This window comes from Meles meles, chromosome 4 (genome assembly GCF_922984935.1).
Source record: "Meles meles chromosome 4, mMelMel3.1 paternal haplotype, whole genome shotgun sequence".
NCBI classification, from domain to species: Eukaryota; Metazoa; Chordata; class Mammalia; order Carnivora; family Mustelidae; genus Meles; species Meles meles.
In genome coordinates this window covers 154,297,096-154,311,602 of record NC_060069.1, presented here as the reverse complement: position 1 = coordinate 154,311,602, position 14,507 = coordinate 154,297,096, and the positions used below count along the sequence as shown (strand labels likewise).

At 50.6% G+C, this 14,507-nt stretch overlaps 1 protein-coding gene across 1 annotated transcript in view; it reads left to right on the top strand.

The window, feature by feature from the left end:
• Nucleotides 1-1,021: 1,021 nt before the first annotated feature.
• The window catches only part of RCAN1 (regulator of calcineurin 1), a 98,501-nt gene continuing 85,015 nt past the window's right edge, over nt 1,022-14,507 (top strand). The window contains exon 1 of the mRNA XM_046003734.1: nt 1,022-1,415. Coding sequence (XP_045859690.1) covers nt 1,173-1,415 — 243 coding nt within the window. The 5' untranslated portion in view covers nt 1,022-1,172. The remainder of the gene's footprint in view (nt 1,416-14,507) is intronic.

Here is a 14,507-nt window from a genome sequence, read left to right as displayed (position 1 = left end):
TTTCTCAGATAAGGAAACTAAGACTCAAGTTACTCGTCCAAGTAATTAACAGAGAAGCTGAAATTCAAACCCAAGTTTTCACTGCATCACGTTGTCTTTCACGGTGAAGGAATTCTATCTATTTTGTAGGGAGAAGAGGCATATTTGAGAACTTGTGCTTTCCCTCTATAAAGTCCACAAATGCAAGCACCGATGTTTTGCTCCTTTTATTATCTCCTTTTGTACACAGCACATAGTGGTAACTCAAAATTTTACTTCTGATTATATAAATTTTGAACAATGATATAATGACTAATACGTATATATAAAAGTATATATAAAGTATATATAAAAGGTATCGTCCTGGGGCGCCTCGGTGGCTCAGTGGGTTAAGCCGCTGCCTTCAGCTCGGGTCATGATCTCAGGGTCCTGGGATCGAGTCCCACATCGGGCTCTCTACTCAGCGGAGAGCCTGCTTCCCTTCCTCTCTCTCTGCCTGCCTCTCTTGTGATTTCTCTCTGTCAAATAAATAAATAAAATCTTTAAAAAAAAAAAAAAAAGGTATCGTCCTCACGGTCTCGTTCAATCCTTATTGCGACTATATATGATAATATACGGTAAGCACCTAACCACTTGCCAATGGCCACAGAGCCATAGACGAAACTGGATCTCCCTTAAATCCCCCAAAGTTGGCCTATGTGCCTCAAAGCGTCACCGCCGGGGAACCAGAGAAGCTCTGCCTCTGCGGCTATCATCCGGGCGCCCAAGACACTGCCTGGTGCCATTCAGCTGACACCAGCTGTCGGAAAAGCGGAACTTGCTGAAGGGGCCTTTGCCCCTAACCAGCATGGCCACCCTTAGGCTTCGGACTGAGGGCGGCAGAATGGGAATCACGTGAGGAGAATTCCGTCCTTTTATTGGCTTTCTCGCCTGGAAGGGCGGGATACAATGGCCCAGCGGGGGCTGGCCTTAAAGGGCCCGCCGCTAAGTCCTCCAGAGCTCCGCCCCCGGGGCTGGGCGGGGCCGGCGTGCGAAGGCCGCGTCCGGGGGAGCCGTGGTGACCGCCGCCGGCTGAGACGGGAGCCGGAGGGGTTTAAGCGCGGAGTCGGCGGGCGGGAGAGCGCGAAGAGCGCGCGCTCGAGCCCGGCTCAGCCGACGGGTGCGCACGGGGACGCGCGGGCTCCGGCGCGGGGATGGAGGACGCGGTGGCCGAGCCCCGGCTCCGGGCGGCGGCCGAAGCGGCCGAATCGCGAGCGCAGCCGGGGGTGACGCTGCGGCCCTTCGCGCAGTTCTCGGGGGCGGACGAGGCCGACGAGGGCGGCGACGACTGGAGCTTCATCGACTGCGAGATGGAGGAGGTGGACCTGCAGGACCTGCCCAGCGCCACCATCGCCTGCCACCTGGACCCGCGCGTGTTCGTGGACGGCCTGTGCCGGGTGAGGGCCGGGCCGGGCGGGCCGTCGGGCGGAGGGCGGACACTTGTTGCCCTGAGGAGGAGGCGCGGGTCGCGGCGCCCAGGTCCCGGCCGGCTCGGGGCAGCCTCTCCAGCCCGGGCCGCTGGCGGGGCCAAGAGGCGACCCTCAGGGTCTCGGCGACACCCCCGGCCGCCCTGCCACGGTCCGCTTCTGGCCGGGCGGGGAACGGGGGCGCGCTCCCCGAGGGTCCCGGGTCCCCGAGCACCTGCCGGGCCGCGCGCGCACCCGGCGCAGGGGCTCTCAGCGCCTCGCCTTTGACCATGGCTGGTCACCGCCTCCTAGGGACGTCCCTGCCCCCGGGTGTCTACTCGGTGGAGACAGTAGGGTGGGGGAAATGAAGTAAGGGACAGCCAGGGATGAACTGGCACCCGGAGTGGTCGGGAGTTCACACTGCCACCCCTGGGGCAAGTACCGTCGCTCTGCACTTATTCCTTTGGGGAAGGGGCTCCCCCTCATTCATAGGGAGCAGGAAACAGACGTGGAGCGGCGACGTGACTCACTGTTCATAAATAGGACAACATCTCTGCATTCTCAATCTGCACTATTGGAAGAAAAGCCAATGTTTGGGTGAGAATCTTCGGTTGCTCATTATCCTGTGGCTGGCCAGTTTTGGTCGAATGGTGTTGGGGGGAAGGGACCCATTCTCTAGGCCTTCAGAATAGGAATCTTGCTCCCAGAATGGGTAACATGCCACCGTCAGGACACTCAGTACGTGCGGAGCTGGGTTTTTTTTCTTTCTTTCTTTCTTTCTTTTTTTTTTTAATCTACCCAGTTTAGAAACTTAGGAGGCTGAGGGGGCAGGTATGAGTAATCGATGGTGGTGGCGGGGAGGAGGCATTTATTTCAAATCTGCAATTAGTGTGCAGAATAAAATTTGGAAAATGTAGGCATTGCAGAATAAAGCCTGTCTTTGAGAGATATGCCTCATGAGGAGAGCAGCTGTCAAAAAAAAGTGATGCTTTCCATGCTTGGCTCTGAGTCTGCCTATACTGGCAATGAACTTGTAGCTGAAGGCTGCTGCCAAGAGGAACACCACTGTGGAACAGAGAATGGCCTGCTCGTGTCCCATTTATTTGTAATTTCTGTGCCCATCCACTTTCAGAAAGGATTTACAACGGCTATGGGCTTAGGTGAGCTCCATGCAGCATGCTTTCTAAAGCAACAATCGTCATAAATGCAGGGTCTCTCTCATCTTTTTCTAAAACCTTTTCTCTTCTTGAGGCCAAGGTCTAGCCAGCATATCAAGTCTCTTTCCTAGGGGTCCGAGGCGGTCTTTTTAATGGAGCAGGTCAGGTCGTGTAAGGCTGTGCTCATTTACTTGGGTGTCTAGCGAGTCCTAGTTTTAATGGTCTTCCCAGAAAGCGCAGGGGACATTCCTGAAATTGCTTTGTATGAAATTTTGTCCACTTTGCTAACTCTTCATTTTCAGAAATGGTTGAGACTCTGCTTGGGCCAGGCACTGTTCTAGGCTCTGAGGGACAGCAGTGAATGGAATCGCGACCCTGCCTCCAGGGCTGGCCTTTCTGTTGGGCGGGGGGGGGGGGGGGCAGACTATCAACCAGTATCAAACATGTCGGGAGGTCATCGTGCTGTAGGAAAAAGTAAGACAGAGGTGATAGGGGAGGAGGAACTGGAGGTTTGGGAGGGGAGGGAGGTTGTTGTTTTATGTTAGATGATCAGGGGAGAGCTTTCTGACAAGGTGATGGTTTGAGCAGAGACTGAGGGCTTAGCATTCAGTCCTTTATTTATTCTTTTGCTGTGTACTGAATGCTTCCTATGTCCCAGGCACTGGTTTAGGCCCATGGGGAAGAGCGGTGAACACTGTGAACTTCCTGCTTATGATCTAGTGGTTGAAGGGGGGCAGGTCAGATACCTGAGAAAAATAAGTGAACAAGGTAATTTCGGACTAGTGGAAACAAGAACAGTGGAAAACATAACGTAGGATAATAATGCTAAAGAGTGACCAAGGAGAGGACAGGGGCTGAGTCCTACCAGTCCTAACAGGGACACCGTGGTGGTTTGAATTGAGGACGAATTGGGGCAGGACTGAGGGAGACAGTCGGGCTGGGGACGGGTGTTGGATGGAGGGGAGAAGTCCATATTTCCAAGTCCAAGTCCCAGGAGAGCAGCTGGTGGCCGGGCTGGAGCTGCGGGAGTGAAGAGGTGGGATTAGGATGCTACAGCAGGGAGTGGCAGGGAGGAAATACCCTCACTCACCCTGGCTTTCTGGTCTCATTGGTGGAAACCAGCTGGCAGCCAGGAGGCCGAGGAGCCCAAGTAGTTGCAGTCCATAGGTGGGGTCAGCCTTCCAGAGCCCAGAGAAAGTAGACAGGGTCAGTTGAGGCAAAGAGGACATGCAGAGAGGGGTCAGCACGGGGCCACTGTAGAGTGAGTGGCCCCGGAATGTCCCTAGGCACAGCTTGCACTTGGCTGGCAGGAAGAAGCTCCTTGCGTGGATTTTGTGTGGCCGGCACCCAGGCAGAGGGAGCAGAAGGGAACAGCAAAGCCAGAAGTTCTAGGGCGATGGCGAACTGACTGTATTCAGAGGACATGAAGGGCGCCTCTTGGCCAACTGAGAGATGGTAGGGGGTGGCTGAGGTTGGACACAGCTGGGGAATGGTTCCATGGGGGGACTTGGTGGCCCGGAGAGGGATTGGGATGTTACTCTAACAGCAAGCGGAGTGGAGAATGTCTCTTGGGGACGGAGGGTGGGTGGTCAAGAGAGGAAGCAAGGAGACCCCTTCGTTAGCTCTTGCCCTTCCTTGTCTAGGGGAGCTATGAAGGTGTTTGAATTCGGGTGGGGGCATTGTCCGGAGCTTGTGGGGGGCAGGGGAGCTTTGTGCACTGTTGCTCTCACATCCCTAAGCTCCCCTAAGATGTCCGATAATTGGTGAAGACATCACATTCACTGGGCGAAAGGAGTCCCAGGCCCTGAAAGCAAAGAGCTCTGCCATCAGGGACAGTGAGAGCAGAAATCACTGTGTGTGAGCAGGTGTGGGGGGAGGCTTTGGTGAGCCTTCCAGTGGAAAGAATGTCTCCTGCAGCTAAACCATCCCTCTAGGTGGGAAGTGTAGCTTCTAGCAGCCTTATTATCTTCAAGGCCATTCTCTCTCGAGCGGCCCGATCCCTCCTTTGGGTATTGTAATGAACATATCCTTCTGCTTCTGGTCCGTGTCGCGGGACCCCTGAGTGGGCAGACGGCTCCCTGCGTCTCCCTCCTCTGAGGTCCCTGTGATGGGGGGCTGGCCATCCCCTCTCCTGAACCAGTCCCTTGGAGGGTCACCGGGAAGAGTGCCAGTTAGCCTGGTAGGGCTGCTAGAACCACATACCATGGGGGACGAATAAGGAACGGACGCGTGTTTCTCACCGCTCTGGAAGCCAGTGTGGTCGGGGATGGTCCTCTTCCGGGCTGCAGACCTCTCACTCCGTCCTGCTGTGGTAGAAGGGATGGGGGAGCTGGGGTTGGGGAGCCTCTCCCTCGTCATGACCTGAACACCCCCTAAAGGCCTCCCCTCCTCATACCATTACCTTCAGGGGTTAGGATGTCAACGTGTGAATTTGGGAGGACACAAACATCCAGACCACGCAGAGGGTGTGAAGGAGAAAGACTGTCAACTTCTTTCCCCATGTTCCTCTTACTCTCTAACTGTAGTCCTGATAGAAATTGATCTAAAACACCAATTCATTTGGGAATTTATGTCAGAGGCCGTTTTCTAACCATAACACTTAGGTCTGATAGGTAAAGCATGGCGTTGTTAGCCCGGTCATTTCACTGCTGTAAAAAAATTATAATACATGTTCTCATTAAATGCTTATCTAAAAAATACCTGAAACTGTACCATCAATTTCAAGTAATATTACTAGAGAGTTCACACCATTATAAATGAATGAAAAGTTTTATTAAAAGATTATTTTCGAGGGGCGCCTGGGTGGCTCAGTGGGTTAAGCATCTGCCTTTGGCCCAGGTCATGGTCCCAGGGTCCTGGGATGGAGCCCCATATCGGGCTCTCTTCTCAGCAGGGAGCCTGCTTCCCCCTCTCTTTCTGCCTGCCTCTCTGCCTACTTGTGATCTCTCTGTCAAATAAATAAATTAAATATTTTAAAAAATATATTATTTTCAAGCGCCTGGGTGGCTCAGTCGGTTAAGTGTCTGACTCTTGATTTTGGCTCAGGTCGTGATCTCAGGGTCCCAAGACCGAGTGCTGGGTCACGCTCCATGCTGGGCATGGAGCCTGCTCAAGATTCTCTCCCTCTTGGGGCGCCTGGGTGGCTCAGTGGGTAAAGCCTCTGCATTCAGCTCAGGTCATGATCTCAGGGTCCTGGGATCGAGCCCTGCATCGGGCTCCCTGCTCAGTGGGGAGCCTGCTTCTCCCTCTCTCTCTGCCTGCCTCTCTGCCTACTTGTGATCTCTCTCTCTCTGTCAAATAAATAAATAAATAAATAAATATATATATATATATATTCTCTCTCTCTCCCTCTGTCCTTCCCACCTCTCTCTCTCCCTCTCTGAAAAAAAAAAAAGAAGAAAAAGATTATTTTCTCCTGTACAAATATTAACTAGCATATCCCATAGCTGTTTTCTTTTTGCAAGACTTTTTTTCTTTTTTTTCTGAGAAAGCAAAACAGGGCTTTGAACCAGTAACCACATGTGTTTTGGCTTTTTGGCCGTGGTCGTTGGTTCCCTAGAAGAATGCTTATTCCGTCCTTATCAAGCTAAGCAGACACTTGGTTCTCACGTAGTATGCTGTGAGTTTCCAGACAGTGAGTACGGTTGCATAGGGTAATAGATGTGAATGCTGCTTTTCCTGTCGTCGGAAACACGAATGCGTATTTGGCTGACAGAGCTTTGCCCGAGGGCTAAGTCAGAAAATATGAATCATCAGAACATTTACTCTTCTCTAGTGAATAAACTCACCTTCCTTAAGACAAATGCCCACTTTAGACCCGTGGCACCGACATGCTTTTCTTTCAGTAGCAGAAGTATTCTGAGAGCCATAAAGGGAGTTTGAACGGCAGCTTTGAATTCGTTGTATCCAAGAAGACCCCAAGCCCGATCGCACCTTAGCTGCCCAGGAGAGTCCCACGGGAGACTTAAAATCATCCAGGCCCTGGGCCACCCTGACCAACTACAGTCTTGGGCTGGGAACCTCCTGGAAAGAGTTGTCTGAAAAGCTCCCCGAGCTGACTCTTAATTGAGAGTCAAGGTTGAGGACCCTTGTGCTACCTGGGAGGGGTTTTCACCTGACTGGAGTCCTTGTTGTGCCATGAAAATATTGAATAATTGGTCATTGGGTTCCATTTTGAGCCAGATCTGTGCCTTGATTTCCTCGAGTCTAAAATAGCGTCAGGCTCCTGGTCTGGGGCCTCCCTCCTCTGAGTGGTGTTTGACCTTGTAGGTGGAAGGCTGGATGATTGGCTGTCAGCCCTGGAGCCCGGGCCTCTGGGAAGTGACACAGGAGATAAGAGCGTGGACTTTAACTCGGGGGTTGCCTCCCGGGGCCTTCGTGGGCAGCCTCTTCAGCAGCTGTTCAGTCTGCAGCCAAACGGCAGGTCCGGGACGGGCCCTCCCCAGACTCGTGCGTTGGTAGACAAGACACCATCCAGTAGTAACTGATGACTGAGATGTTTCTGAGGTCCAGGCGAGCAGGGCCGGTATGCACTGCTAGGGCTCACAGGCTGTAGGTACTTAGCGGCGTTTCTGCCTATTCCTATTCCAAGTCAGTCTGTGGCCGCAGGTTGGAAAATGGGACGTTCCAGCAGATCGGTAGCAGTCGGGGTTGACATTGGTATAAAATCCAGGCGCTTTCAGGCCTTTTCACCTTTCACCCTCATGTCCTAGGTGCGTGGTTTCTCCAACTTAAACTATGCCTAAAATCGCCCCTGAAGCCCCCTGAAGAGTAGAGAGGCAGGAAACCAATATGGTATGGTTTAATTCATTTGGAAGTGTCCAGAATGTCGCATGTTCAAAAAACAAAAAACCTGTGTGTTATATACACACAAAGTTTATTTGACAGTTTATCCACAATTTCCCTAATTTTAGAATTTCTGACTCTTACATAAATCAGAGTCTTTATATCCGTGAAGTTCCTTTGATTCCTCCCCATCACTCCCCACGCGAGCGAGCGTGTGGCTTCCTTTTAACTCCATCCTGCACCACCAGGCATCGCTCACAGCGTTTTTCCTCAGCAGCAGTAGCTTCAAATGTCATTGCCCCCAAGACATTACATCAGGGAACAAAAAACCAATCTGCTTTGTGATAGAACAGACAGCTAGAGCAGAGGCTGTGAGACGCCGACTCCTGGGTTCAGATTTCAGGCTGTATCTTCCTCGCTTCCCTTTTAAAAAGTGTAATCAGATGGTCGAGTCCACGGTCCGCGTCTGTGTCGTTTGAGGGGGCCCGTTGGCCCTGGTCTGGGACGGCAGGACTCCTGGGAAGTATCAGGCGCTAGCACTCAGCAGTGTGTGTGTGCGGGGTGGGGGGGGGCCGGCGGTGGCAGAGAGAGCCCCTGGGCGAGCACGTTCTGTGCACCATCATCAGGACCCATGTCATGGGCTGTGGGGGACTGCCAGTCCTTGGAAAGACAATTCAGTGGTGACGGAGAATTTTTTTTTTTTTCTTTCGTAAATACTAATCACCGCGCAAAATGTGGGGACGGGGACAACGAATGACGGTGTTGTGTTCTCCGAGCGTGGACAGGCTATTCCGCGGCAAGAGGAAGTAAAAATAGCTCTTCCGCCCTCGTGGGGCAAAACAGATAGCTTTTTAAAGACATAACGTTAGGAAAATATTAATTACCTTGACTCCGAGGTTGATGTTGGGAAAGGGTTGGCTTCGCATGTAGATGTCAGTCCGTATAGAAGCCGTTTGCTGTATTTGATTTAGTTGGCACTGAGTGTTTTATTGTTAACCTCAGAAGATTTAATTGGGGTTCGTAGGCTCACGTGGCCCATCCAAGTGTAACAGCTAAGGTATGGATCTTCAGCACACCCGTCCCACACATGTCTACACTGTGAGGCTGAGGAAGTTTTTTGTTCCCTGTGCCTTAGTTTCCCTGCCTGTCAAGGGGGGGTGGTAATACCGCGTAGATATTACGATGCGCATAAAGTGCTTCTCACTGACTAGGACAGAGTAAACACACGACATAGTTAATGTACTAGTTATCCCCTGCTGAGCCCCAAACTAACTCAAAGCTTAGTAGTTTATTATTATTTTTTGTGTTATGTTAGTCACCATACAGTACCTCATTAGTTTCTGATGTAGTGTTCGTGATTCCTTGTTTGTGTATGACACCCAGTGCTCCATGCAGTCCGTGCCCTCCTTCATACCCACCCCCGGGCTCACCCATCCTCCCATCCCCCTCCCCTCTGAAACCACTTGTTTGTTTCCTGGAGTCCACAGTCTCTCATGGTTCGTCTCCCCCTCCGATTTCCCTCCCTTCATTTTCCCCTTCCTTCTCCTAATGTCCTCCATGCTATTCCCTATGCTCCATAAGTAAGTGAAACCATATGATAATTGACTTTCTCCATTTGACTTATTTCACTCAGCATAATCTCCTCCAGTCCCGTCCATGTTGATACAAAAGCTTAGTAGTTTAAAGCAGGAAACGCTATGCTCTCCAGCATCTGAGGGTCAGGAATGCAGGGATGGCTGAGCCCAGCGCCTCAGGACCTCTCTGTAGGGCAGCTCTTGACCTGGCCCTTGGCTTCCCTCCGCACAAGTGAGGAAGGATATGTGAGAGGCATGGGATGCACAGGCTTTTGGGACCGTGATCTCAGAGGGAGATCCTAACTGCTTGGGCTCCGTTGAGGAAAAGTGAGGCAGCCAGGCTGACCACACGCAAGGGGCGGGGGATACATGACGACAGGACCCCGGGAGGTGGTCCCCGGGGCCATCCCAGGCTGCTGGCCACAGGAGCTATGTATTAGACCATTTTTTTCTTTATAAACTTTTTTGACTTCCTGGGGCAACTAACAGAAGTGTTCATTAAGGTATTTTCGAATCTGATTTTTTTTTTAAGCTTCAACCCTAGAGAAGTTTTATCCCCCACAGTTTTAGACCATACCCCTAAATGTCCACTACCTACATCATTGATAGGGTTCGAGCTGGGTTATTAAGTTTCTAAAGTACCAAAAGCTGTTAACCACTACATTTCTGAAGGAAGAGCTTGGGAGACTAGATCCATTTACTTTGGGAAGAGCCGGTATTTTTCCTTTCGGTACTAATTTCAGCAGGTATGAAACTCCCACGAGAAGACCTGGTCAACGCCACAGAACAAGTATTTGAGGTTGGCCTGAATTCCGATTTAAGAGATGAAAATGTTAACTTAATTCAGGTGCCGAGTCTGGATTTTTTTTTTTTCACTCAATGTAACATGGCTTGTTTTCCTTCCCCCCTTGATATTTCTTGTTCAACTTTCTGCTTTATTTAAAGGTAATAAAGTAGTTCCTAGTCATTAATGTGAAGTGCCTTATATGGGATCTTTTTCTTTTCATCCTCTTGCGAGGACTCTGTGCAATAGTCACTCTTATGGTCCCCATTCCACAGATGTGGAAACGGAGGCCAGCAGAGGCAAAGGAGCCTGCCCCAGGTCACAGAGCCAGGAGGCGCGGGTCCTGGGAGTCAGACCGCGTTTTAACCAGTTCCGGAGCCTGCGCGGTCATCATCTTGCCGTGTGCAGTAAGGCCCATGAATTTTTCATATCTTTCACATCTTACTGAAACCCCAGGGCAGCTCTGTGAAGAAAGTATTTTTATCCACAGGAAACTGAGGTTCAGAGGAGTTACAGCTCTATTCTCCTCGCAGCCATTTATTTATGCTTAGCGGATGTAGCTGAGTGCTCGCGGGACCTGGGTGACAGCCCTGGCCATATTCTGGGGCTCGGGCAGAAGGCAGGGCCGGGGCACTGGAGCCGGCTAGCCCTGGACTGGAATCCTGACTCCATCGCTTCACTCACTCACTCATTTGTTCATTCATTCACTCATTCATTCATTCATCCATTCATCCATCCATTCATTCATTCATCCATTCAACAAATATTTACTGCTTGCCTTTTCTGAACGCTGTGCTGGTTGTAGGACCAGTCACGAGATATCTGGGTGAGTCTATCACACCCTTCCTGGCACCCCCCCCGCCTCCTGGGTTGCAGAAGGAAGACAGCTGCCCCTCCCCCAGGGTCATGGTGAAGTCAGCACAAGGGGGCTCGTGGTGAATGACAGACACCATCCCTCCCTTCCTGGGGCTCACAAGCTAGCAGCAAAGACACAAAATTGCATTTTTAAGTTGTGTTTGCTACGGTAAATATAACCAGGAAGCTTGGGAGATCCAGAGAAGTTTCCAGGTAAACACAGGACGCTTGGGAGATCCAGAGAAAACCACGCATCCTTGGTCCAGTTACTCAGCCAGATCTCCGTTGCTTCATCTCCAAAGCGAGCAGGTTGAGTTGAATCAGCGGCTCTCACAACCACAGGACTCTGCACTGTTCCATCAGGGAACATGGTCCGTTTGCCCCTTGCTCCCGGGCATCCCCCATGTGTTAAATCAGACTTTCCCGAGTTGGAAGTTGCTCCAGAAGAGAATTTCTCTAGCGTGAATCCAGTTCTGTTCCACCCGACTTTCCAGCCTTCCACCTGTAGGGCAGACAGAACTTGACCTCTGCCCGTCCTGGGTTTTCAGCGGTGGCTCTCTAACAAAAAGATTAACACGAGAAAAACAGACAGCTATTAAAGTGCACGGTGCACATCACAAGGGAGGAATCTCAGCGAGACCGAGGTTCAGTCTCAATAATCAGCGAGATTATAAATCCTCTTGAACAAAGAAGAGCACGTTTGTAGAGGAGGGACAGGGCAGAGAAAAGCCGACTCGGGCTTCCAAGAGCAGGAAGGTAAATAAGTGGGAGGAAGCTAATGGAGTAAGATTGTTTGCTGATTCCTCTGGTGCCTTCTCTAGGCTGATAGGAGCTTGGAGTCCTCTGCAGTAAAAGGAGAATTTATTTCCTGCCTTTAGGCAGAAAAGGGGGGAGAAGATAGTTTTCTCTGCCTTGTGCTTTTAATTGCCTTTAGCTCAAAATAACGTTTATGTCAAAGGAGAGGTATTTTGGGGTGACATTCTGGTTCCTTCACACCCGTACTCCTGCCTCCTGTCCTGTACCCATCAGCGGGAGGCCTATCTGCTAGTTTGGAGCTGGAGAGGAGGCACATGTGTAATTTCTGGAAATTTCTGTAGAGCTGATCTGATAAGAAACCTGTGTCAGAGAGCGTTTCACTGACTACCACATCGATTCTGTCGGGATAGTATTTGAGGGGTTGCCAAAGATAGCCTCCCAAAGCCAGAACACTCCTATGAAATGTTTCTTTAAAAGTCTCTTATTTACTGGGGACTTTTCCAAATCCCCTGATGGCTATTACTTATTGATAAGGCGACAGTGTGTCCCATTTGCATGTCCGATTTATGCCTGTCATCCTGGGGAAGTTATAGTAATACCCCTGTGACCCTGAAGTTTGGATGATAAATTATATAATCAGTAATTCATACAAATAATTCAAACAATTAATGATTATCCCCCATTTATTTAGTACCACCTTTGCCAAATATTTTATGTACCTCATTTAATCCTTCTTACAGCCTTCTAAGAGAAATGCCATATTTGCCTATTATAGAAGAAGAAGGCTTCTTCCCCCCTTTGCAAAACTACTCAACACATAGAATCCATGGCAACGGGGCATCTGACTGTAGGCACAGAACCGGGGCACGAAGGGCCCTGAGGCACACACCTTGCACTTCTCCAAGGAGGAATCAAGGGTCAGAGAGGGGATGATGTGTCCTCAGGGGTGCTCCCTGGATATCAGCTTGTGCTAGGTCTCCCTACCCCTGCCCACTGGTTTTTTATACTGCTCATCTAATTCTCTGCAAAATAATATCCTCCCCCCCCCCCCCAGAAGAACCCGGAGTGTGCAAACAATGAGGAGCACAGCGAGAGTCAAGTCAGCCAGGACAGGCAAAACTGTCCCAGTGTCACCATTAGGGGGCTGCCCCAGAGAGGCCTAGAGAGCTTTGCTCCAGCGCTGACCCCAGGCTGTTCAAAATACCAGTTGGCCACCAGGGGGCAGTAACCTCGCGTGTGGAGCCTGTTGACTTGGACTTTTATTCAGGCACAGAAAGTGCATTTTCAGCAGGAAGAAGTCACGCCTGTGCTGCCAAAAAAACTATTTAAAGATAAGTTTGTAGTCGAAACTTTCAAGTGGAAATACACCTCCTCCCTTTCCCATAGAAGACGGAGGTTGTGGGAGAACGACCTGAGGAGCCCCTTCCTTGCTACTGGGCGACACCACCACCTTCAGAACAGGAAACAACACGGGGATGTGTTCACCCACAGCAGTGGTCTTCCCGCTCCAACCATGCCTGGTCCCAGTTTGTGACTTCCTCTGCCCCATGCTCTGGTTTGCAGTTTATTGGGACTATGACTCAAATTGCTAACATAAAGAAATACAAAAGGAACTCACTCAGATGAAACAAACACTATTTCAGAGATATCGGGGGTTTCCTGAGCTGGTTACTACATAGACCGCTTTATTTTTATTTATTTATTTATTTATTTATTTATTTTTAAGAGAGAGAGAATCTTAAGCAGGCTCAAAGCATAATGCAAAGTCCGAAGCGGGGCTTGATCTCAGGACTCTGAGATCATGACTAGAGCCGAAATCAAGAGTCGGATGCTTAACTGACTGAGCCACCCAGGTGCCCCTACATAGACTACTTTTAAAAGGTAAAGCAGTTAGGTCCCCAGACCTGCATGGTGGGAAGTGTTGTCACACGGGAGACCCTGTCCCAGGATGATTCCAGATTTATCTACTGCTCGGGCCATGTGGTGACAGTGTTCTGGGCCAGAGTGGGGATTCTCGGGAACTCTGGTGGGTCTTGGCTGTACCCACAAGCTTGTGCCCTAAGCTGCAGATCTTAGACGGTGATGGAGACCACCTCGGTTCTGGGTCAGCAGTCTATAGACTCCTTTGCGGCTCCTAAAAACAGACCACCCATTAGAAAAATCTGCTTGGTTACTAACAGTCGATGAACAGCCCGGAAGACCCTTGTGGGTGTCTGACAAGAGCATCAGGGTCAGTGTGTGTCTGCATCTTTCTGTCTAGCAGAGCTGAATCTAAGGTGTAGCCTTCTGCCTCATCTGCCTCTTCATCCCGACAGAATATTTCCAGAACGTTTTCATTTTTCAAGTTGATTCTGCATCTGTGTATTTCTTTGAAGTGGTCAATAAATTTGCAGGCCCAACACTTGGACCCTGATTTGCTCTGTTTTGTCAAACGTTTATTCTTGAGGTATATTGGGAAATACTGTTAATTGACAGGATACCTCGGAACCTCCCCATTTTGAGTATAGGGAGTTCTGTAGAGCAAGCTGGGAAAAGTGACCTGGTCCCGAGCATGGCAAGTCTACCCTAGACTGGCGTGAGTGAGGTAGGGGGAGGGGTGGCAGGTGGGGAGCCTGTCTGCTGGGGGATGACTCCTGCCCTTGCCTGCCCGAGAGGGCTGTTGCACAGGGGGCGGAATGGAGCATTCTGTGTTGCGTTAACAGCCTGGAATGAAGCTGTACCAGCGCCGCCCTCCCTCCCACCCTGGGCGGTGGCGGAGATTCTGGGTTTCCTCCTCAATCTGTTGAAAGGAGGGCAAAGTGGTGCGTTCCCTGGATGCTGTTGAGGATCAAACACAGCATGGCAGTATCTGGGATAGCGTCTGATGGCAGGGGAGACTACAAAATATGTGTGTAGTCTTTATCAAGGACCCCGTTTTAACAGCAGTGAATAGATCATTAGATGATGTTGTATATTGGGTTGCCATTTAATTTTTGTTTGTTTACTTATTTCCTTTTCCTCCTTCCTCTTCTCCCCCGGATAGCCTGGGGGTGGGGGGGGGGGCACCTTGGCCGGATCACCTACGGGGAGGTTCCCCTGCTGCTTATCATTCATCTTACTTCTATGGCTGGACTGAGGCTGGGAATGTGCATGTCTTCCCCATAAGTGCCTGCCCTCTTCTATGGACAAATAC